Raw genomic sequence first — 27,197 nt, forward strand, 5'->3', positions numbered from 1 at the left:
CTATATTACGCGGTGGCTTTTTGTGTTAATCAGTACAATCTCATTAATACATTTCAGTACCACCTGCTTTCACACTAGTAATTGTTTTACGGGTGTGGCTTCATTATTATTGATTTTTTTTAATAATAATACATTTCGCCAAATTGTACAGACCGTTTCAGAAGCTACAGCATAAACACACTTAACTTCCTGTAGACATCATCAAAGAATCAATAAATGTTGAGTAGTTTAAAGTGTATTAATTAATATACAACAAAATATTAATATTATTATTTAGGGATGAACCGAAATAAAAAATTATTGTCTGAAGCCTAATAAAAATTAAACACTTGGCGGAAGACCCAACATCAAACATGGCTTTTCCTATTTCTTCTATTTATTTAGCCAATTTTTTCACTATTGCATCAACTGAATGGTCAAAATGTGCTTTTCATATTTTGTCTTGCTTTTCAATATAATAAAATATAACCTAATATAAAATTGACCTAAAATAAAACAAGTAAGCTAAATTAAAACAAAAAATTGAGCCCTCACCCTTCTTGAATAGCTTATATTAGGTCTATAACTTACTGCTGCAATAATGTTCTTTACTTTGTACCCCTACAACAAAGCACTTCATTACAATGTGTCATTCAACACTATAAGCTAAAAATATGAATACACTAAATTATTTTGCAGTGTAGCCAATAAAAACTGTTTTAAAGAAAAAACATCTAAATCCGCCCACAAACGCTGACTGGATGAACAGAACATACTTTGACAAGTTGTTTAGTACAGTGCACTGTGTGCATGCGGCCACTGTATGATGTCAAAGGATGTTGCGAGCAGCCAGACTGTCAGATTGCCTGCTCTAGTATGAAGTACACAAGTTACCAACCGGTAACAACGCCTTCATTAAGAAATTTACTCTGGCTCGGCAAGTTCTGTGCTGTGTCTTTCTCTGACACATAAAAATGCTCCACACATGTTTGCTACATTAATAAAGGGCGCGTGTCATGCTCTCTCTCCTCATCCCTATAATTAATATTAATATAAATGAATTCAATATAAAATACACTTTTATATTATTTCCAAACATAGACCGGAAGTTAACTTCGTGCCACTGCGTGTGAATTAAAAGACTTAAATAAATGCAATGTGAACAAATAAATAGTTAGACTGTTTTACAATGTTACAAAGCAGACGCAGAGAAGATGTGTGATTCTTGGGTTCATGAAATCATAACCAGGATGCCTACATGGCAGCTGAACAAGTCTTTTATCAGAGTTTTGTCTAGTGTCTTGCAATGTCAGCAACATTTTTTTTTTCATATTTTGTTAAGCTTTGGGAAAATTTTTAGCAATAAGCCTTCATTTAGTTTTTAGCAGAATGAGAAATAAAACTCTTAAACTGTGACAATTGCACTCCTCAACTGAATAACAGTGTGTACAAACAAGACCGTGTTATGATGACCTTGTAATATCGCTGTATTTTCAGATAATGTTTTTTCATATATTGTTGTTTGTTCTCTAAACAATATTTTGTATAAATATCTTTTTTACTGCTAGCCGCGTTATAATTACCGCCATATTGGTCTTAACATTTTATACACGAACCACAATGATGCTCACACTCAAAATCATGTAATTAGAGGAAGAGATGCACCACTTGACTCCTAATTTAAAAGAGAACAAGAAATATGAAAACACTTGCGCAGATAAGCCAGTATAACAGAAAACAATAGGACTGTAAGGTATGCAGGGATTTATTTGTCTTAGTTTTGTGTTATTCACTTTGGCATATGCACCACAATGATGAACAGGTGTCAAAAAAATCTCACTGGAATAAAAATTGTAATGCAATTTACATTGTGTCTCGTTGTGTAGCATTGATAACAATGCATTGCAACATTCCTGAAGCTTTCATCATAATGTCACCTGGTGGAGCGCTTTCTCAAGAAATATAGGTTATATAAACATGATACATGGAGTGTATAACAGCACATGATCTGAGTATCTTTCATGGGGTGAAATCTGACATGTTCTAACAGATTTCTAACAGAACAATTTCCTTTTTCTCTGTGTAAATGATGCAAGAGTGAAAAGGGGTGAAAGAAAAGGCTCCAGGATTTATAATGATACGAGAGATTAAGGCTGGCACGAGTAATGCATTTTTAACAGACTATTGTTCGAGCACAAAATTAAACCAGGGATATAAGGAACCTTAAAATTCAGCTCTCTTGTAGAAAAGCATGCTTGTGTCGTGTAATGTAGCGAGCTGTAATTTAAGTTACATTCTATGTTTTATAAAAATATTGGAATGTAGTGGCAAATAGTATGAGTCTTTTTCTGTCCAACACAGTTCCAACATAGATCAAAATAATGATTATTGAACTGAAATCACACTTCAGTAATTTATCAAAGCTGTATAAAAATTCATAACATTGACAAAATCTTTTCTAAATGCAGTTGACAATTGTCTCTTGTTATTTTCTTCAGGTAATGCTGGCGGCTTCCTATTGGTCCCTTCTGGCTCCTGCGATTGAGATGGCAGAGGAATCTGGAAGATATGGGGACTTTGCATTCTTCCCTGTTGCTGTTGGTTTCGCTCTTGGCGCTATGTTTGTTTACTTTGCAGACCTAATGATGTCTGTTCTGGTGAGTTGTATTTTCAGAGTGCCTCTTCAATATAATCAATGCCAATATATGGTAACAAGAACAGTTTACAGCAATGAGAACATGGGCTTAGCAGTGCAGCATTTTCTAAATCTATTCTCGCTCTTTCAGCCAAACTAAAATTCATATTTTTATCAAACACGATTTACATATGAAAGCTTGCTGTTATTTCTCAGACGGTAATGAACGCTGCTCATACATTTGGATATTAATTGGGTAACCACAGAAAGTAGCTAAATAGTGGCGTTATCTTTAACCGGCAATTTGAAATTCAGAGCACTTCTCATGTTCATCGTGTCACTATTTTAAAATGGAATATTAGCAGTGGAACATTTTGAGATTCGCTCATTTTAAATAAATAGTTGGTATACACAATGTTACTATGCTTACTACATGAATGCCATGGTGTCATCGTGAAGCCCACCTGAAGGTGCTTCAGACCATATGCCGTCATTTTCGTTTGAGTTCTGCCTTTGGAAAAAATTCACATTGGTCAGGATGGACTTTAGTGTTGGTGTGACAGGTGTAACACATACTTTTACCATCAGGTGGGTCCCCTTACAGCTAACATAACTTTATTACCATGTCAGGTGTGCTTAAACGTACGAAATCAAAAATATAGGGAATACGAAATATGATTATATTCATTTTTAAGGAATAGTTCACCCAAATATGACTATTGTTTTATAATTTACTCGCCCTCATAGCATCCCAGATGTTAATGGCATAATAAATGAATTCTTCCTTTGAACACAAGCAATTAATTTTTCATTAAAATGCTGGTATTCCAGTTTTATTGGATCTGAAATGTTGAAACTCCAAAAAGTAAATTGGTCATTCAAAATAAAGTGGTTTAATACATGTCTTAAGCGAGACGATATGTGATACGATACTATTCAAACCAAATCAGTGTAGCAAATGTGTCAGAATACTAAATAAGCTTAAAATATTATGTGTTGTGTCCTTTTTTCTGCTTCAGGGGACATTTAATAACCCACTGGAATAAATGTGCTTTTTGAAGCATTTCCATTTTGAGTCCCCAAAAAATGACGCTATTTAAATATGAAGGCGAAACACACAAATTATGAAAGCATTTTCATATTTCTTTGAACTTTTTATCGATTGGAATGGATTAGAAATTTGCGTTTTGGTAATTTGGCCTCAGGTTCCAAGTCAAGACATGCACACTATAATAGGTTTTGATAGGTTAGCTTAAATGAAAGATGTCACCCGAGTGAAGGCAGAAAGGGAAAGGTCATGGAATACATATGAATATGAGAAGAGAATGTTAGTCACAACAAAAAGCCGTGTTCACTTTGCTGAGACCTCTCACACCAACCCCAACAACCGGCTGACTTCTCTCTTACATACAACCAGATTCTAGACCTCTAATAGTTAATACTGTGCATAATCTGACAATGTTTTGTTCTGACTCTTCAAACTGAATTTGCGATGAAATGAGATACTTATGTTCAAACTGTTTAGTTGATTGTTTGAATATTGTTTATGAATATTGGTTGCTATAATAATGATGTAAGCATCAGCACAACTGCAAGATATTTGTTTTCCATTCTCCCTTTCCACAAAAAACAATCTTTTCATTTTTGCCATGAAGTATCTCTGAAGGTGCACGAGAGTGTACAATAATACAGCAAGACGATTTGCACATACATCATTGATGTGTGCTAAACTGTTCACTGTGACTCATTATTCTCTACACAGTGAGTGTTACAGTTTACTGTACAAGGAAAGATTGAAATTTTGTCAATTTAGGCACAGCTATAATTCTATGCAGTTCGTCGTGCAGGTACTTGTATGCATGGCTTGAATAATAAAGCTGTTTACACTACGAACAGCTAAATGGATTTGAGATCCTAACATTTCAGGTTTTGCTATTCACTGCCTGCCTGCTGTCTAAGCAGGGATACTGATCCAGTTGTGTTTTATACACAGATTTCATTTATGTGCAGGTGTCATCAGCCGCAGCGAATACCCTGACTCAAAACGGTGTCACACTGTCACATATTCTGCTGTGTCTGTGAGCCCATTAGTCCCTGCTGTTGTGTGAGACATAAGCATAAGAACCAGGCGTGCTATCTGTTTCATTTACATGTGTGAATAACTAACAGTGGCAGCCTTAACCTTCAGTTAAACACTTTATATACTAACTTCTTAAATGGAATATTTCATAATTATATAAAGCAGGTTAAACAATACTTTTTTGGTAGTAAATGTTGGCATTTCTATTTGAATCCTCTTGCTTGCCCAAGTCACATAAAACTTAAAAATTCTGTTGGACTGAATGGTTCTTTGTGGAACTGTAGTGTGAGTGTAGGGTTGTGTGACTTGGGCATGTAAGGGGATTCAGATAGTAATGCCAATATTTACTATCAAAAACGGATAAAGAAGCATCACTTTCTTACCTTTTTATAATCTGAAGAACCTTTTTTTCGCCACAAAGAACCTTTTGTGAGCCTGAAGAAACTTCAACATCTGAAGAACTCTTCTAAGAACATTTTAGACAAAAAAGGTTCTTCTATGGCCTCGTGAAGCACCTTTATTTTTAAGAGTTTACCTATTGATGCTCACTTAGCCTGTAAAGTTATGGAAAATTAAAAGAAAATACAAATTTGTGAACCTGTATTAATACGACTTTTAAGAATTTGAAGATTAAAAGTGGGTTAACAATATTTCTCGTGCAAAGGAACATTACTTTTGGTTAACGGGATAGTAATGCACAACATTAGCAATGTAGGTCATGGGTTCGATTTACAAAAAAGAATAAAAAATACAGTTTAAGACCTTGAATACGCTGTATGTTGCTTTGGATAGAGGCATTTGGAAAAATGCACTGGCGTAATTTGAGTTTCTTTATAAAGTTTTATTAGGCTTCAGAGTGTGATAAAGTTTTAACTTTCTACCTTAGCCGCAGGATTTTTGTGGGGGTCGATTTAATTGCCCTTTCAATTACCATTACCTGAAAATAGAGGGAAAAAATAACCCATTACTAATATCCATTTTTGCTGATGTCTCCGAGTGTTAAAGCTGTGCTTGGACCTCAGAGCGAACACTGGCTGACTATAGAGACATTGTAATCAGTTTGAAATACATTGTGCGTGCACTCTGGACAACCCCCTCCTTATGTTTGGACAGCTGGCGTAGTCACTTTTACTGGCAATGTTGGCAAACAGTTTGACAGAAAGAGTCGTGAGATGCCAACCCGGCAACCCCCAGCGAAGTAATTACTATGGCTCCCGTCCAAAGACGCATATCATGCGTCCCACAACAGTCGACACGGTTTCCCGGACCATCTATTGTTTCCCAGTCTGTGTCTCCAGGTTGAGAGTGACCACACACCTGTCAGGCCCTGCCACTGAGCAAACTGTTGCACGATTAAGTGTCTGGAAAACTCAACCTGGGCTTTGTTACACATTGACAAATTTCTCTACTTTGTCCACTGTAAATGGGCAACTAGTCAGAGGAACAATGATTAGTTTATACTTTAAGTGAAAAAAAAAAACACTTATGCGGTTTCATCTCTGATGGAACAATGTGAAATATATATTTTTTAACACATTATCACATGTTTACAATTTCTTGGTGGGTGGATAAATGATTTGGCTGGGATTATGGAATGCCAGAAACCTTGGAGATCTCTTACAAGCTGTGGCTATTGACTTTTGCAGAACCTAGAACAAGGTTCACCTTGGTTTTATTTGACTTTAATAAAAAGTGTATTTTAACGTAATTTAGTTTTTTTACTCTCTCACCTATATTTATTCTTATTTTCTTCCCTTACCCTACTTTCCTTTTTTCTTTTGTTGCCTTTTCTTGGAGTAACTTTTGCGTCGTTTGGCAACAAACATTTTTGACACACTCCAGACAATCTCAGCAGTCAAGATGGTGTTGTGTCTTACAATTTCAACTCAATATGCAGTTTGAATGATAAGTGGCAGTTTTGGGAATCAACAGAAGGGATGACACACAATATATCTCATTACCCCATGTGTTAACCTGCCCTTATCTTTCCTCATTAGCGTCTCAAAGGCTATTTTCTGTCGTGTGCCCCATGGGTCCCATATTAATGCAAATGACTGTATTATTTTTGCGCTTCATTTGCCGCTGGCATGCTGGATGGATGTTTGTCTGGATGCTTCTCAGTTTCAGCTGTTTATGGCTGTCAGAGAGCACACTTCACTTTTAAAGGGCGATCTGAAAATACACGCTACCCATTTGATTTCTCTTATGCCTAAGGATGTTAGGTAGCCTGATTGTCATTAACTAATTTATAGCGCTAAGTATGAAGGAGGATTGTTGAAGGTCTCTAGAGGGAGGCTTAATGCAACTGCATTATAAGTACTTACACATGTATCAGGAAAAAGTAATGGATGTGGTGGCGTGGAATACGCATTGTGCTTAAGGGCCACTGTATGAAATATAGCGATATCTAGTGGTGAGGTCGCGAATTGCAACCCACGACTCACTTCACGCCCCTCGTGTCCCTAATCCCTAAAGATGTCCTCGTGTTTGCTAATCTTTGCCAGAAGTAATAATATTTACACACTCTGTAGAGCAGTTATATGCAACATGTTGAATTCTATGCAAGGGGAACCCGCATTGTAGATAGGATTAGCTCATTCTAAGGTAACAAAAACATAATTCATCATGTAAGATCTTTATACACCTCTGGTATTGTATTTCTGTCAATAGATCCTGGTAGAGAATGCTGGTAACCGAAAATGGCTGACAATTTTCGGACACAACATCAATGCAAGCAAATGGTACTTGTTCTGTTACCAAAATTCTTCTAAATTTCTTCTTTAGTATTATGCAAAAGAAAGTCAATGACATGACAATGATAATGGTTTGTAATGACATGAGAATGAGAAAATGATGACAGAATTGACATTTTTGGGTGAACTATCCCTTATAATACAAGTATCCCAAATCCCAATTTCAAGCTTATTGAAATGCGCTACCAGTCAATTTTTCAACCTGGTCAAATATGTATTAGTTCTTGGGGAAATCAAAGCCCATGCTAAAGCAAAACTATAAAATGAAACTTACTTTTCTTTACTTGTATGCTTTATTTCAGTTAATTTGCTTGTTTGTTGCGCCTGCTATCTCTGCACTGCTCGCAGATACGCAATTTAACCACATGTGACTGCATCAAAGAGAGCATCTCAAGACTCTCAAATGGCACCCTTGAGTTTTCATCTTGCTCTGAAATTTTTGCCAAAGTGCTACCGCTTGATCTCATTTCTCATGCATATTCTTGCAGCAGTGGCTTTGAGTGGTGACTGCTCGCTTGTGCTTTCAGCTATGTTGTTTTTCCCCATAAGAGCATAATTTCCATCTCTGAATAAAATCTTTGGGAGGTAGCGAATCACTTCAGGTCATTTTTCTTTTTCGAACATTATCTTTATCCCACCCTGTCTGGCAACTGTCTTCTCAATAACACACAGTACCAACCAGGCGGTGGCCAAGGGCCTGCAGCGCTGCACCTATAAGGTCACTTATCAGTTCTATTAGTTACATATTATTCTATTTTAATCAGCTGAGAATAAAATAACAAGTAAAATAATGAAGTAAAACTTCTGAAGTTAAACAACATTTTTTAACTTTAGCCACTCAAATGAAATTTGGTGGCAAGTCAATTCGCTTGTAAAGCCCATTGACACGCACCACTATATGGGGGGTCATATACTATTTCCGGGTCCAATCGCTCAATAAGATGCTATAGGCAAACAACAAAAAAGCTAATAAACACTCATGACTAATAAACCGCGATCCTAACCTTTATCTTCCTAATGATATCCCACATGGCCAGTCAGCTATTTATTTTTCATTATTTATTCAAACATTGATGACGGAGATTCCATGAGCCTGACTGTAGTGTATACTTTGAGTTAATACATGTTTCGCTTTAATATGCAATATTAGTGAACAGTGCTCATAAACAGCTGATTAAGCTGTATCCCTGCTTGAAATGAATAGATGCTTGCGCCTGAAAAGGTATTCTTATGTCACCACTTAACATTAATATCATTTGACAATAGTTACATGATTTAACAAAAGGACAGTTTACCTAAAAATTTAATTTCTGTCTTAATCTTTTTCTGAGTTGTTTCAAATCTGTGTACATTTCTTTGTTCTGATGAACACAGAGAAAGATATTTGGAAGAATGCTTGTAACTGAATAGTTCTTGGCCACCATTGAACAAATTACAATGGTAGTCAAAAGTGTCCCAGAGCTGCGCAGACACACCTCTGCTGTGTTCACACCAAACGCGAAAAATCTCGTTCCTTGCTTTCTATTACTGGGGTGAAAATATTTGTATATTATTTTCTAGTGAGTGACGAGAGCTGACAAATATTTTCAACTTTCGCGGAAGACGCCACCCAATTCGTGTCATTTGCATCGCAGCGAATTTGTGTATATTTGCGTCTTTGCATTGACTTGTAAATGTACTTGTGCAAACCACTTAACAGTTATAAAGTCAGGCAGGGCTACGCAAACTGTGCATCCTCTTTATACAGCGTGATCTCCACAGTTATAAAGTCTGGCCTGTCTGTACAGCTCAAGCTTATATGCCCCTTAGCCTTGTTCAGATTGGGCTACAAAGTGATTTCCAGCACAGAGCAGTGAGAGTCACGTGACGGAAGTGAAACATTTTTGGAATCACGATGCAGCCTCACCATCGTGATATCTGTCAGCCATCGGTGATGGACGATGGTATCGTCTATCGGCCCAACCCTAGTTCAATGAGTAGAAAGCGGTAAGATGAAAGAGTGTGTGATTGATGTTGAGTTTTACCAGAGAAAAAAAACTTTTAAATGTTCTTGCGAAAAGAGGATGGCTTAAATTGCTCTAAATGAAGAGCAGAACAAGCGAAAAATAGTTCTCTGCAGGTTAAAAATGACAAACAAGGACATTGTTAGTGACAATAAACTAGTTGAAATTACTTTTTTAAAAGTTCTGAGCGGATAATGGTACCATATAATATATATACAGAACTAGTAAAAAGTTTGGAATCTTTTTTATTTAGATTTTATTGTAAAATAAATAAATACTGTTATATTTTATTTAACACTGTTACATATAAAATAACTATTATAAATATATATGTCATGTGTACTTAAGTTTTGACCTTGGAGTAAGTTCTTCTTTCATCTTAGTCCAAGTTTGGTCTAGGCATTGGAATAACAGAGCTAATCTATATTTAATGAATGGAGGGTGTTTTCAGCCTTCAGTCATGCTTTCATAAGAAGTGTTGGAAATGTCACAGAGAGACACTTACCCTTTAGAGTTCCCCCCATTCTATTAGTGATATTTGCCTTTTGCATAAGATCAGCTTTGGTGTTCATAACTCTAAGATATCCAAGAGTTTAATTTGAGACATTGAGATTTATTATGTAAATTGGTTTGCATGTCATTGTCGTCCACATCTATGCTCAAACTGTCTCGTGTCTTCCTGGCGCTTCCCATATTTGGGCATCTTCAGCGTCATTCCTACCGCCTTCATTTTTGGATAAAACCGGTGGGAATTTCGTACTGGCTCAGTGTCTATTATTTAGTGGAGAACATTGGAGGTGTCGTACGTCATCAAAACCTCTTTTCTTTGAGTCAGGTTTAAAATGTACATCGCCTGACTGTTATTGCAAGTAAGCCCCTCCAGGATGATCAGGACCCTGATGCAGAGCAGAGTAGTGATCTGATATCACGTTATCTCCAGATGTGTGGTGGGTTATTGAGGAATAGTTTACTGTTAGATGGCACGACTGAGAAATAAAACCCACTATCAAATGGCTAGCAGGCTTCTGTATAACTACATCATCTTTGCAAAGTTGATCACAAAGGATATTATAGAGGTATAACTGCGCCAAATAGAATGAGATGGACGTGACAACATTTTGGTTTGGGGCACGGTTTTTTACATCTCTGTTGGTTGCACTAGTAGCTCAGAAATCATGCACTTCACACCTTTAAGTAGACATTTACATTACATTTATTCATTTGGCAGACACTTTTATCCAAAGCAACTAAGTATTTCACATTTCCCATGTCACTAGAAGGATTAAAAAAGAAAGCAAGGAGAGAATGAACAACATGAAAGGCATTATAGGCAAAACAGACAGGTATTGGTTGGTCCGATAAATGCGGAACAGGTATGTTTTGAGTGGTTTTTTGAAGCTGTGATGAACGCTGGCAGTTCAGAGATGGTGGGATCATCAGGCTGAGAAGAGAGCTGAAGCTGCAAAGAAATGGTATGAGAACCCATGTGCCTTACTAATTGGACCCAGGGAGATGATGTATATTGAATAGAGAAGAGGGTAAAGAACTGATCCTCCAGTTGTCAGCTGGTGTGATCTGTACGTATCGCCACTCCAGGATACCTTAAAGGATCTACCTGTGATTCTTTTTTTTTATTATTTTCTCAATATCGTATTCACTACAGCAGACAAAGTAACAACATCATTCTTTGATTTCTTTGTTTAAATAACCTTTATGACCCCTCCCCATGCCCTCAGCACCTCAACACTGGTCACCAAGAGCTATATTTGTGCCTTTTTTTATTCTTGAAAATCATGGGAACCCACGCAAAGTGCTCTAACACGGAGTGATGTAGTCATCCATTTCACCTCAACCTCTGCTGTGATTTACCCCAATCTTTCGCATTCAATTGATTATTCCATGAGTAAAAGCAATGTCAACTGATTCAATGCCGTAAATGAGATTACAGCTTTAATCAAGTTAACAGTGAAATATAACACACCCAGCGGTGTCGCCCACATGCCATTAAAGTGCTTGAATAGATCAGCTTGGGCTTTAAAATTAAATTGCATTTGCCTCCAAAGTCTCGAGGCATTGGGTTGGTGTTAATTACCTCAGGTTTCTTGCTGCATTGATGGAGGGACCAGTCTGTTTCGACACCTGTCACCCTGCCACAATGGAAGTGACGAATATCTAAGATCCGCTTTAGTACATCTTGTTTACGGCCTAAACCAGAGGCTTTTAAAAGTGTACAACCTCCAAGTGTGTTTGAGCCCAAAGGAGATTACTGAAAATGGGTAAAGTGCAGCTGAATGTCTTTGTGTTGTTCAATTTAAAGCAATTTCTGAGAGCTAGACTTCATGCTGTTGTGTTCAAAATCATGGGGTGATGCTGGGCCTTCACTCGGCCAATTTGAATAACATAAATTCTTATGAAAATGGATGTATTCCTGATGGAAGCATAAAAGCTTTGATGTCAGTTTTGCATAAATGCTGGTTCATAGCAACTTATTTAGCGTTTGTTAACCCCCCTTTTAATAATATGAATGATACCATTTTGTTTGTTTATTTGTGTATAGCAAAATAAACAAGTTTGTAATTATGACACAATAAACTAACATGCAATTTCAATACCTACATTAACTTACAATGAACAATAATTGTATAGTAAGTCATATTTATAAAGGTGACTAACCCTTCATTTAGTAATATATAATTAAATCAAAAGTTGTATCTGTTACATTATTATATCACACAATGAACATGAACAAGCAATTTCATGCGCAATTGTATTCTATTTCAAATGTACGAAGATGAAAATAATATTTTACATGTTTAATTCACATCATTTTTTTATTCAAAATCATTTCTAAGTGCTTTTTTAAATTTAGCATTTTTTCAACACAGCTTTTCAGAAAATACATTTGGCAGTACTATAATATATGTAAGATGCATTTCTGTTTAAAAGGCTTAACAAAGCAATTTCAAGTATTTCCTCAAACCGTACTCTCACCGTGTAGTGTTCATCCGCCTGTATAGTTGAACAGAGGGATTCGTGGTATGGTGAATCAGAATAACCATTCTTTCAGGATGGTTTCCAATCTCATATGTTCATGCAGTGTGCATCATTGTACCCTTTGCATATGGCAGCTGGGAAAACCAGCGACCTTGTTTATCCCCCTCTGAATACTCATCTTCTGATATTTCAGGGCGTTGTTCACCTACACTGTTAATTAGCTAAATGAGGTCATAGAATTTAAGGTTGATTTTTATACTCTAGATCCTCCCTGGAGAAGACAAGAGGTTTGTTTGGAGGCGTATCAGGTCAATATCAGGTTAGATTTATTTATGCGTGTTGCTTAACCAGCATCATCCTGTTTTAGTGATTTGCCCATTCGAAGCTGCAGTATGGAGAATATATTCCGTTTTACTTTGCTTGGTCTTTATGGCATAACAGTTTGTATGCTCTTGCCAATCTGTCTACCAGAGATAGCGTTTTATTTTGAGCGTGATCTTTACCGCCTGACCGATGCCACTACATAAATGCATAGAAACTGGTCTCCATGGCTGCAGATGACATCTGCTCAGTTATGGGATGCTTCTGTGGCATTGACCAGACCTCAATTCTTAGTTGCTATAGGTTTTATTGTTCATCAACTAAGTGCAGATTGATTTATCTGTGGTTGAGTTAGCCAATGTTACGCATTTGCTTATGATGGCACCTTTGATGGAGAGAAAATTGGCCTATTTTTAGAGCTTAATATATTTCGACTTTCAACTAACACTGTCCATAGTGCATATCCTATTTCAGAACATCATAAACATTCATGCCACATTGTTCTGTAGTAATTGTCATTTCTATCACACAGTCTGGTGATGGACATGGCAATTTAGACATTTTTGGAATACAGGGGCAGACTCATTTGTCTTGCTCAAGAAAAGTTTATTTCTTCAATACACTAATATTTTTCATTTTCTAATTTCAGCTGGCTTTAATACACAATAATCATATCCTGTCCCATACAACTTTTGCTTGTTTATTTTCAATCTATTTACTACATTTATGAAAGTGACCTATCTGTCGGTTATGGTGACCGAGACCCGAAATTTGACCTCAGCATTTAACAAAAATAAATGTTATGTGGCCCACATGTAACTTCTGGTAGACCTCTGTAACGAATCGATAACTGTTGAGTTTTTTATACAATAAAGCACATTAATTAATATGACTATGAATTAAATATAAATTAAATTGCTATATTATAGGGAAACACAGATGGGAAGTTACCTTCGGGCCAGACACCTGTGTTTGATGAAACTGTCTGTATGTATAATACGAAAGGTTTTATTGTGGCTTTCAGAAGACAAAATCAAATAAGTGTAAAATTTACTACTTTTAATAAAGATCAACTCTGGAGACCAACAGTGAAGAAACACCCACAACCACTGCTCTCATACTTCTCCTCTTATTCTCGGTGACTGGTTCATAACACATGATCAACGAGCAGGTTTTCAACAGCTTCAGGCTGTTTCTTCAGAGCACGGCTTCCCCGTGAGATTGTTTCCGTTGTCTGTATTTGATGGGAAGATAGAACCTTTTATGATCATCAGAGTATCTGTTCATTGGCCTCTGTCATCTGTTTTTGTTAACTTGAATTATAATTGACTCTGGCTCAACCCATGAGGGAGTGAGGAGCAAGGGATATCTTTCAGGTTAATGATGAATTTTGGTTTCAAGTGGAAGTGTCTGGTGGTTTGGGAGGTATTTTTGTACAGCTTGTCCTGGAGGCTTTTTTATCCACCAACTTAAATGTGTCCAGAGGAGCTAGTATTTTTTTTAAAGGTCCAGTCTCTTAAAATCTAGCGGAACGGTTGTGAATTGCAAACGACTGCTCACTCCACCCCTCCCTTTCGAAACACTACTTTTTACTGGCTTTGATTCTGATTTGGCTGTTCAAGTCCCAATGAAAAGTTAAAGTTTTTGAGCTTTAGAGCCTTAAAGGTATCTGTAACTTGGTGTCACCCTAAACCTTGATGAAATTCGCTTTAAGAAGATACAAGCATTCAAAATGTAGTCTTTCACTTCCGCTAATACACATCAATAATTTTTGTGACATCATCCTGCACTTCAGCTTTTCATCCAATTTTAGGGTGTGAGGTAAACAAAACACCATTGGCTATTTAAAAAAAGGAGGGAGCACTGTATGTTAACTTCCTGTTTAAAAATGCCATATATTCACTCTTATGTCATGTAAAACCTGTTTGTATCTTTCTTCTGCAGAACACAAAAGAAGATATTTTGAATAATGTTGGTAACCAAAAATTGTCATGGTCTCCATTGACATATATTATATAGATACAAAACCAAAGCAAGTGAATGGGGACCAAAGGTTTTGTATACCAAAATTCTTAAAAATATCATATAAAATATCATATTTGTGTTTTGCAGAAGAAAGGAAGTAATATGGGTATACCTTTAAATTGTAGAAAGGAGATTAATCAAACCTCCTTTCTGGTTAGATTTGTTTACATTTCTTGCTATACATTTCTTGTTTTATCCCACCGGAAGGATTATTCTAGGTTTGCTGCTTCATTCCACACACATCCCGAATTCATACCATCTCACACAGTTCGAATACTTAGCATTGCAGTTGCATAACAAATCATTCCTCCACTACAGCTACAGACATTGCAGCTATAAATCAGAAGGCAGTCAGCAGGCGATTCAATTTAGTCGTGTTTTTTGTTTTTAATAACCTGCTTTCATCACCCTATTCTTATTTCTGCGTAGGCCTGTATCGGTATAAGCAGAAAGAGAACAATTTCTGTTAACTTTCTTTTTGTCCATTGCCGTTTTATTTGATCAAACAGGTGGTCATGTGTTTACGTGACTTCTCATTAGCTTGGCCGCAGAGACACTCATGCAAGCTGCTCTTGACGACAGCCTCTCGGCAACAGGTTCCATGACAACCGCCTCTTCCTCTTGCAAATGGCATAAGTAGAATTCAGTGAACTTCACAGGCACATCGTCTCAATACACGCACACTTCACATAATGTGTCGAGGTTTGAATTAGAGTGTCCAATTATGATTCGCTATCACTAAAACCATTGCTCCCAAGTGTGTTTAAGAGCAGGCTCATCACAGGAATGTAAGGAGGTGTAAATCTTGGTGTCATTATGATTGCTTCACAGTAGCTCATTTTTCTAAATACTGTAAGGCGCGGACAAACAATATATTTGTGGCATGGTGGCACAAGATCGAGCAATGCAGTGTGGGATAGCGGGTAGGAGTAATATCATTAATCTGCAAAACAGCTTTGCCAATTTTGATTAAGCTGGAGCGGTGTGTGAAAGTGGAAATTTCCATAAATGCGTATTCACCACAGAGACACACGAACGCAGATATCCTGCCGCTTACGGCTTTCTTATCTCATTTGTACAGTGTTGCTGTCCAGCTGTATTCCATCTGTCTGTAAGTGGTGGAGACGCTGATAAACATTCAACATCGGCCGATCCATCTCTGCTAGCTTGTCTGCACACTCTAGGCAGAGAATACTCTGCTTTTGTTTAAGATGGTTTATATGGCTTTGTGTAAGTTATGCACTGATCCACAGGGACCTGAACTCTTGAGATCTTTCTAGCTTGAGAGTCTCATGATGGTTTCTGTTCTCATGGGACAAACAATTTTTGTCAACTCCCACTCGAGTCTTGGAAATATTTGGATTGCATAAATAAAACGTTTCTCTGGAGTTTCATGGATGTTCTATTAGAACTGCACGAGTATGATTAAAAGGTTATTCCTGTAGCTCAGTGGGTGTTCCTGAAGCCCAGTTAGTAAAAGCTTGTGGGTTGGAGATGCAATGTACTGAAAAAATACTGTACAATGCTTTGGTTAAAAGTGTCAACAACAAACATACATGCATACATGCAAACACACTTTGTATTGCATTTGCAATTATTAATTTTGATTAATAGAATTTCATTTTTTTTTAATGAAAAACAATAATTCAAAATTGTCACCTTCTCTGCTTCTAATCATGATTTATATTATTACACTTAACTTTTGTAGGCTTGCCTCTAAACCGCTGTAAATCCTCTTTCCTTTTTATGATTTCTTTAACAACAAACATATTTATTTTATTATTTAGAATTGGCTTTGGATCCGGAGTATTTCGAGCAAAGCTCTCTGGCAACGCAGCTGCTTAGTTTTCAGCGAGGATGTCATGTTTTGCTATTTTCAATATGTGAGAAGCCGTTTGGTAACCTCTTGATCACGGCATGCGCACCTCCAGGCTTTCGGTCCGTTGACACATTTGAAATATGTGACTTTGTGTTTTCAACCCTGTATGGCTGTCACTCCGATGTACCACATCATGATATCAATTTCGATTGCGCTGGCAATGTGAAAGCCATTTTAGCGTACTTCCATTTCCACTTTTTGGCATAGATTCAGATCAAACTTCAGAAATTCAGTTCTTCTTAACCTTCTCCTGTCTGAATTGGGTGATTTCCTAGTACAGGTTTTCCCGAACAGGGAACTCCCGAAGTTGTTTCCATTACTTTGAAAAAAGAATTGCAAAGAAATATTTATGAAACCAATGCCACTAATAAAAACCTTAGAACAGGTAAACATGCAAATGTGCAATTCAATTATTGAAATGTTGACTTCCTCAGGGGGAGCACCTCTCAGAGGCTACTTCAAGTAAATAATATAGGTCAAAGGGTTTCTGCTGAAAAAAGTTTGAAAACCTCTGTCCTAGTTCATATTTCCTTGTCTTTCCATTCATATAAGCAGCTGCTCTTTTCATGCAAATCAAAAAAATAAACACAAGATTAAAAACGTTCTCACAAAGTTATTTTGCTGCATTACATACATTTTTTTTATATATAACTGACCCACATGAACTTCAGCATTACACCATCTATCCAATAATTGTTCGTGTGAAATGCCATTAGAGGCTACAACTATTAAGTCTTTTTAACAGTAATATAAGAATCCAGAACCTGTGTGTGCTTGCACGAAGCATCATTAGCCAGCGGTCACGCTCACACATTAGAGCCAATGTGAGCACAGGAAGTGTGTGGACTGTTAAAATCTCTCGCAGTGTTAATCGGTAACACATTTGAGCCATGTCCCTTCAGTACGCTAATTAACCGGTGGATGAGTCTGAAGATGCCGAGGTGCTTCTCACCTTCCTGTGGAGGAGTAAAAGTCAATCTGCTGTATGTAGTTGTGTGTTCCATTATAAATGTAAAAGGGAGAGACTTAGTTTCACTATATCCAGCATTTGGTAAAATACAAATAGCATACAAAATGAAGCATAAATGTGTATTTTTTATAAGTTGAAGGGGCATGTGCTCACATTTTTGGGGGTAAGAATGAGTAGAGACCATTTCAGAAAATGTAAACACTGCTGGTCCAGAGGAGCTTCCCGTTTCAGTTTTTACACATCCCAAATGTTTTGAACATTGAATTTTAACCGAATCTAAATGATATATGTTGTATTGTTTTTGTCTTTTTTTTGTGATTTACAAAAAATAATTCTACATAATGTAAATAGCATTCTGTGAAAATACAACAGTAATATCTTTAACATTGACTTAGTGAGGGCATTTCAAAAGATTATGTTTGAGGTTTAAGTGTTTGATGTCAAACGTGGATGCTCAGAATTAAATTTCAGACTTTAGCCTGGTTTTCACTGAAGAGACAAATAAATTAGCTGGCCATGTAATATGACAACTAAAAAAAGAAAAGATTGGCTTTTCCACATCTTTATTTGACAGGATGTTGAAGATAGGACAGGAAATGAGGTAAGAGAGAGAAGAAAACAACCATGAGCTGGGACTCTAACTCATGTTGGTCGAAGGTGCGCAATATGTAAAAAAAAAGGTTAATTTGGCGCTTTCACAACTTTAGGTACAAGATAAAGTATCTGCCGATGAACACTGTGAACGCAGTTAATTGAACAAATGTGCACATGAGCAAAATGTGACGGTCAGCAAGTACTACTTATATTTTGATATATGTATTTATAGGCTCTGTGGCTTTAGGGGAATGTCCTCTTAATAGAACTCTGATAATTAATATTAGTAAATAAAAAAACTACTGACAACATGCAAACAGTAAATGTATTGTAACAATTAAAATGCTATAGAATAATTAAAATCATAAACAGAAAATAGAGTTAACTAAATTAGCATTTCCATGACATTGTCATCTTTTCACTTTCATACCAGAACTACTTCTATTTTTGAAATACATTAAAACATTGTTCATTACAAAATGTGAACCTACAAAATTGAAACCCAGCAAATGTCCTTCATATAAGCATCATACAGAATATTCTGTGAAAATATAACAATATCTTCAATACTGACTGAATACTGCCAAAATATTAGTGAAATCAATGCTTGATATTAATCTTTGATGCTTGTTATGTTAGCCTGGGTTTTCACAGGGTCACAAAAATTATTACATGCTGATCAATAATGCTAATGCTAAATGTAGATAAATACCTTATGGTTTATTAAATATCACAAATCTGGTTGAAAGGTTGGAGACACATAGCAAACCGTAAATAGACTGACGGATACAAATGCTTTAATATTCGCTGCATTTAGTGTTGTGTGTCCATTTACCTGCTCTGCGTGTCTGCACTAGTGGTGTTAAAAAAGCGTGTCTAATGCTTTTCATGGGGCACGTCTTTGGCGGGAGAAGCAGCGCGAGGGGAGTGGAAATGGATAAAATGAAATAAAGATATAAAGTGGCGAAAGATTAATTACATAAATGTTCCTGAGAGTGTGTGTGATGTGATGTGATTCTCCGTTGTGAAGACGCGTGGCTCAATTTAAACAACCAAAATAGTCAAAAGTTTAAATTGGTTTATTAGTCTGGCGGTCCGGATGCAAAGAAGTCTCATTCTAGAGCGTAATACTATTGTTTCATAGGGATAGTGCAATCAAAACAAAACAATACCAGAATATTGATAGACAAAGGCATCTTTTTTTATGCAGTGGAAGAAATAAGCATGCAAACAAACCACCTTCAAGTTCGTTTCAGTTATGTGCACTGGAAGCTAGACCATACCACACCTAAACAGGTGGTGATGAAACCATGGACAAACTACATTGGTTCTCATGTTTATTATCAGTGTGGGAGGTTCAAATTAGTAATATTTAAAGGCTGTTTTACACACTTAAAAGTTAGCACTGAGGCAATACAGAGTAATGGAAGCTTTGGAAACAACTGCTCTGTTTCCCTGGCCCAGTCACTTTAATTAATATCAGAGGCTGGGTGCAATCCTGTGAAACTTACCCAATACCTTCTCACGTCTACTGCTTTTATAACATGGTGATTTTTTTTTGCACCCTTGATATGAACTTTTGTTGTGTCCGACAACAGCGGAAGTGTTCCCACTGCACCCTTTGCACACCATGGAATGTGAATCGACAATAGAAACCAGGCGTTTGTCACAACGCACCCCTCAATCAATCCCTAACACACATTAATCATGCTTTTCTGTATGTATATAAATAAGTATTGGACTACAGTTTATAGCATCCCACTGTGCGTGTGTGCTTGCATGCATGTCTAATAGAACACTTAAGAGCAGACCACTAATGAAAGTAACTTATTTCCTGTGGTTGTGTTTCATAACCAGAGGCAGTGCAGAATTGCATAGGTTTTTCATATACTCCTTAATGATAAACGGCCCTCCTCCATTGATGGACATGCTCTTCATTTTCCGTGAAGATGGACATGGTCACAAAGTCATGCATGCTTGCTTAATTTAGCTCCGGCGTGCATGCAACTGCTTTTCAAATAGGTCCAGGCTGATGCACAGGTGCAGAGTGATTCGATTTATAGCTGTGGAATCTAGGCTTACCTGGAAAGTGAACGTTTTGCATATCATAAGTGTTTGGTACATAATGTATTCTCTTCACGAGAAGCTGTTTTTCGGGGGGAAACAACTCAAAAACACCCTAGCGGATGAACCAACGCATGGATTCAATATTAGGGAAGGTTATTTTTTCTGCAAATAAAACTGCAAAAAAAGACTGCTCCATGTTTTCCCATAAACCAGCAAATCACGAATCTCAAACCGCTAACAATAGAGGCTGGACGGCAGGATAGTGTTTCCACCACATAAAGTTGCCACATCAACAGAAGCTCAGATGTAGGAGATATTTGCAGTGTCCCAACCAAGAAGCAGCACAATTTTAGTATTACTGTAGACCCCAGAGCTTTAACTCGGAACCCTTTGCCAGGGCACTTTGCTTTCCCTGAATGCCAGCCTTCACATAATAAATCTAGCAAAACGCATAAAATGACTTTTCAATTGTATTGAAATGAGTAATTTAGATTTTATTGCAATGAGTTATTCCTGGACTGAACAACTTTCAAAAAGACAGAAATGTTTAAGAAAGCAATAAGGTAGATACAATTTAATAATTCAAGAACTTGTACTGCCACAGTGTATACCCGTCTGTTCCAGGAAAATCTGTTGTTAGTCTGTCCATGACAGCCGAATTGCCTGCAGAGACCCCTGCGGGACAGCGGGTAGAAAAACAGTCTGGTTCTCTTGTGCAGAATTAAGGTCACTTTAATACAACTGTAAAAGCAGAACGGAGTGTTTCCATCTGTCCCCAAGCACGTATTGAGTTATTTATGGGCCAATTAGTACGTGGGTGTCACTGTGACCAATCGAGTTCAAAGAGCAGCTTTTTGATGCAGACTCTATAAACTGCTCATTTGGAATTCTCTTGGGCAGTAGCCTTTAGAGATGATGTTTGAGAAGAGCTGTCATCATATGCCACAGGTCTGATTGTAAAATTAGTCACATACTGTAGCATGAAGTGAAATGATAATCTCTGAGAACTTGAAGATATGTCATGGAATCTTGGTTCCACATTGTTGTTGGAGTGTGTCTCTGTTTCAAAGAGAGAGAGTAAGGCCCAATCCCAATTCTATTTTATACCTCTTCAACCACCCCTCACCCATTCCCCTTACCCCTTGAAACAGAGTGACAAGGGGAACGGCTAAAAACATTCACCTATGAAATGGGACACCACTACTACACTGTCATATGTCATTATAATATGTCACTGACCGTACAGAGATGCGGCAATGTTTAGCACAAACTTCCAAGATGCTGCTGGCAGCTGTGGTCATATCAGTTTCGTAGAATACAGCCTAGTAAGTGACCCTGAACTTTCTTGTAAACAGCAGCTCACCACACACCCTCTCAAGGCGGAGTACGTCTTTATTAACCCAGTGATTGAGATTGCAATCTGTGGTTTTCTCACTCTGTCCCGGTGGGGAATTGGGAGGGCGAACGTGAACAGACATCCCGGTCTGTTTGCCACATTGGTCCGAGGCTCGGAGCGCATTTTCCTCGCCCCGGTTCATCAAGAACGCACTGATGCACAAACCATTCTAGCACTATTATTCATAATTATGTAGGTTTTTTTAAGACCTTTAATGTCAATAAAACATTAAACAGTAAAGGCCTGTACAGTCTAAGCAACAAACAGAAATGACATAAAAGCCTGCCTAAACATGTACATTTATTATGAAGTATTTATTGTAATATAAGGTAATATATTTAAACTGACCATGACATGGTGTGACTAGACTTTGCTTACATTAGCTATAGAAGAGAGGAGAGAAAACATTGACTCTTTGGGCTTACATATAAGCTTTAAAACTATACATAAAATACAAATTTCACAGAAAAATGTAGTCACTTCATTACCTGTGATGATAGTTCTGAAGTCTATTGAATTCGTCCATGCTAATACAATAGACTATATACACAGTCATATCTTATGCCTCATATGCTATAATCGTATCTGTTTCAGTGTGTTTTAAGACATGTTAACTCGAACACGCGTCTTAAATTATGTGACAAACCATTTTTCATAATTTTTCTTGACTGCTCCATCTTTCCCTTTGCTTTAGCTTTATGTATCAAATATTGCACCATTATGTAAATAATACTTGAACTTGTTAAATACCTTTGTTTAGTTTCACATCTGGATTCGATTTTCTGGTATGGGTAACGAAACTATCTTATGTGAAGTTTTCATTTATCACTCTCTAAAATAAACACTTCAGAATACATTTACATTTACATTTAGTCATTTAGCAGATGCTTTTATCCAAAGCGACTTACAGATGGGGAAACATTGGAAGCAATTATAACAACATAGGCCACAAAATACATAAGTGCATCAAACTAGTCCATTAAAGCCTAGCACAGTATAAAAAGCTAAGAATAGTGAGGTTAGTGAGGTTATTAAGGTTTTTTATAAAGAAGGAAAGGGAAGAGAATTAGGAAAACTCTATCAGCGACGTGTTGACGGAAGAGATGCGTTTTTAGGCGTTTTTTAAAGGATGGCAACCGAGTCTGCTGATCTTGTAGCAGCTGGTAGATCGTTCCACCAATGTGGAACAGATCCAGAGAAGGTACGGGAGAGTGACTTTTTTCCTTTTTGGGATGGTACCACTAGTCGTTGTTCCTTTGCAGACCGCAGTGATCTGGCAGGAACATAGATCTGCATTAGCAAGTGGAGATACGATGGTGCAGATCCGGTGTGGGTCTTGTAGGCCAGGAGCATAGCTTTGAACTTTATGCGGGCAGCAACAGGGAGCCAGTGTAACCTGATGAAGAGCGGATGAATACGCTGAAGATACCCCACCCCCATGTATCCAAATGCACACACCTCCATCAGAGGGCTAAAAATACCTGAAGGATAGTGGGGGGGGGGTAAATTGTCGTTTTTCTAAGTGGATTCATCCGCAGCGTTTCACTGCCCATCCGGCTGACTGCATTTGTTTGTGAGCCAATATTGCCTTTGGTGTTGGTGTCTAATTGCACTACAGCATTGATCGATTATTGATGTTAGGCCGTCTTTTGACACCTTCGACACCTTGCTTGTGAGTGTGTGAATGCCCTCACGTTTCTCTTTGCCTGTGGGTTATATAAGATGCATAACTCAAGGGCTTAGTGCACCGGAGCCAATGCCAGACTAGAGACTGACTTATGCGGGCACAGGGGAGCCTCACCGAGGACATGGTTGGTTTTACTGATGCTCATATTTAAGGGGTACACAAGGGGATCTGTCCTGCAGTGATTAATGTGCCACTTGCATGAGACTGTGTGCTACTTCATCACAGCTCTCATTTCACATTGTATGATGTGACCATGTGTTTTTATTGATAACAGTCCTAACAGTTAACATAAAAAATGACTGCTTTCACTGTTGCATCATGCCTCCATGTATGTGGCTTAGACTCACAAAAAGGCTTTTAAATGTATGTATGTAGCAAATTACAGACTGATTCGCCATTTCCTACTTAACTGGAACACATGCTTAATGAAGCTTGTCTCAAGCCACTAGTCACCAAAGGTCAAATGTCAAACTGATCACAAGCAACATTGACCCTGGCTCATTTAACAGATGCATTCGTGTTGAGCTAGATCGTGCTAGATCTGTGATGTGAACCATTGACCGTAAATAAACCTTACCCAATCTGGCCCCATTTATTTGACATGATCAGATGGATATATATGTGTGTAAACGTCATCCACTTACACGAAACACCCTTCCTGTTCATTTAGTTGTAGTTTATACAAATGAAATATGTGATAGTAATACGTTGTCATTATCCTGATTAGTGTTATTCGCAAATGGCTTAATATTTGGTTTAATTTTAGAGTACAGATTACGACTCAAATGCTGTAATTAAGCCTATACAATATGTTGTCATATTTAATATAGCTTATGAATTCATAATAAATTGTAGCCAGCTATATAAATCAATGACTTAGGCAAAACCTTATGTATCAGGTGTGCACTGAATGAATGTCTTAAGTAGTGTGCAATTGCCTTCATAGCCCTAGCTGTAGGCCATTATTTGTTGATGTTTTAAGTAGATGTGAATTTAATATTTATGAATAATGTGCAGTATATTATATGCAAGATTTAAAATGGAAACTTAATGATTTTGTTTTGAAATGAATTATTGAGCGATACAGTTTGTTTTGACTGTGTATCATTTAGCCTTTTTACTGTTAATAAATACTTTGTAAAGGAAGTTACTGGAATAGATTAGAGACCATTATTAGAATAAAATGGTGCTCTTAAATCACGGCGGTATAGGTTGGTTATTTATGACAATTTGACAGACTGCTTCCTCACTAACAATTCTTTCTTAGATTTACAGCCCAAACTGTTTTTCATAAAGCTATTTTAGTTTATTTTAAGTCATGTTTCGCTTGCTTAGATATAGCATTGAAATATAATTTTTTCCCTGTATTGTTTGTTGAAGTGTATGTTCGTGTCATGTCACTGTTTTTAGTCTTTCCACAGTGTAGATCTCTGTAAAGTCAACGACATCAAGGTTTTTGACTGTTGTCCAGGCGGTGGTTGCCAGAGCATCTGGCAAGACTTAAGGGTTTGCGGTTTTGAGGGCAGTTACCAAATAAACTAGGATTACAGCCAATGTTTTTACCATAATATTCAAGCCTTTTTATATCCGGTTCCAACTAACGCAGCATACGTGTGATTAAGATGTACATAAGGTGTATGCGTTGCTATAGAGATTAATCCTAGGGGGAATCCCAAAAAGCACTGGGAAGGTTTTTCGTGACAAGTAAAAATAAGTCATAAATTGTGATATTCTGGGTATTATTAAGGGGCCAGAGCTAGATGACCACAATGGTGGTGATGATGAAAGCCATTTGCCAGGTTATTGTTACTTAAAGCTGCAGTGAATTGTTTTTTTATTTGAAAAGAAACCTACCTTCCCTCTGAAGACACACTGTACTTCTTAAGAAGTACAACAAAAACAATTTGAGCTAATTTTATATATAATTGTAAACATACATGGTCAGTAACAAAATTATTAATGTTTGAGTTGTGATAATACCATCATATTCTTCTAAACATGCACAAGAAGAAAAGGGAAGCGGGCCTAACACTGATTGCTGTGTCACTCACAACTTTGATATACGACTTCTTTGTTGTAATATGACCTTGAACTAAACCACGCTAACACCAGTCCAATTATATTAATTTCAGGCAGCACAAGGAATCCTGTAGTACAAAAGAGAAATGCAGCCTTGAACATGTAATAGAAGATCTGCATTCTCTGCAGTAATAATTTAGGCCCCATTATAGTACAATCTTTCACAAATGCCATTTTTCAATCATTTCTTCTTTTAACATTTTATTGAATGATACATTTCAGATTGGTCTTTTAGAAAGTGGGTTTAGTATATAGTTCCATGTTTCCTGTTGTAGGTTTTGTTGTTGTAACATTGACAAATTGTGTTGTTATGGCTGTACCTGTATATCAGCACACTGTGATTCTCTACGAACAAATTACAGCAGCGCCAATATATGATCAACAAACTCCTGCTTTTGTGACATTGATTTAATTCTTTGAATTATTAACATTTGTTTAATAGTTAAGCTAATTTATAACAATTATTTACCAGCATTTGCTGTAAAAATAAAAAAAAATCTTAAGTCTATGTTTTGGCAAGGAATGTTGCCCTCTGCAGCAAAAAGGGGAGTCACGTCTCATGCTTTGTTGACATATAGTACCAAATATGTATTATTGACAGATAGATTTGCATGCAATTAACATATCGGTCAAGGGGCATTAAGTGTATTTTATTTTTGAATGAACTGTACTAAATGAAGATGTTACAGAAGCACAAAATGTATTCTCGGTTGAAAAAAATAACATTGACAGGGCAGAATGATATTTAAAGTGATACTAAACACCAGAGCACTTTAATTTATAGGTGCATACATTTGCATATTAATATAACCTTAATGAAGCTGTTCCATTCAGGAGGTTGCTGGGGGCAGGGGCTAAATCGCCTGCACATCTTGTAACTGTTTGTCTTTATTGTTCATTTTTGTCTTTTGAATGCAATGTATTAAAATGTGCCATGACCAGAATCTCCATCCAGACCCTTAGCCCCAAAGACATTGTAATGACTGATGATTCACTAACCAATGCTGGCTTTTCTTAATATATTTGCATGATAATGGTGGTATAGACATATAAAGGCAGGAAAAGCAAAACAGTGCGTCATATGTCCTTGCACGTGAACACACTGGTGGTTGGCACTTGCTTTCTGATGTCTTTTACAAGATTGCTTTGTGAGGAAAATCAGTTGCCACAAGTTATTTTCCTTAAATCCTGAATTACTTCAGACAGAACTACAATCTGCTTTTTACCATCACATAGACTGTTGCTCAAAGAATGCTTGTTAACACAGCAGTGTTCTCCCATATGGCCTACTGTAACAAAATTACACATTGTTTTCTTTTGTTCTCTTTCTGATCCAGAACTTCTTACTGAAATGAGTCAAACCTTTTTCTTTAATGAAGCAGATGCTGACAAAAAGGGGTCTTGAGATGTTGTTTGAGCCACTAATGGCTATTTTTAGTTGTACCCTTTGTGATACTGTTGATGTGGAAATATTCCACCCAAAACTTGGAGGTCAGGAAAAAACATCTAAGTCTATGGGAAATAAACACTGCAGTTCAACATGCTGTTCTATACAGTATATTGCCAGTCGTTGCATAAGTAGATCTTCTGAGATATGATAATTACGTTTTGGTGTTTTTTTTGTTACTTACAGAACCTTTTTTTTCACTAACTGCAGTATACGGTCTAGGAATGTATAGAAATAATGCAAATACTAAAATAGTTTTTGTTAGATCAGCATATTTGTATATAAAAG

At 37.0% G+C, this 27,197-nt stretch overlaps 1 protein-coding gene across 6 annotated transcripts in view; it reads left to right on the forward strand.

The window, feature by feature from the left end:
• Positions 1–27,197, forward strand: part of slc39a11 (solute carrier family 39, member 11) — a 122,169-nt gene that overhangs the window by 11,305 nt on the left and 83,667 nt on the right. For all 6 annotated transcript variants that reach the window (XM_079475941.1, XM_079475944.1, XM_079475945.1 and 3 more), the window contains exon 4: positions 2,478–2,636. In XM_079475941.1, coding sequence (XP_079332067.1) covers positions 2,478–2,636 — 159 coding nt within the window. The remainder of the gene's footprint in view (positions 1–2,477; positions 2,637–27,197) is intronic.

Source organism: Barbatula barbatula (genome assembly GCF_947034865.1).
Source record: "Barbatula barbatula genome assembly, chromosome: 16".
Taxonomy (NCBI): domain Eukaryota; kingdom Metazoa; phylum Chordata; class Actinopteri; order Cypriniformes; family Nemacheilidae; genus Barbatula; species Barbatula barbatula.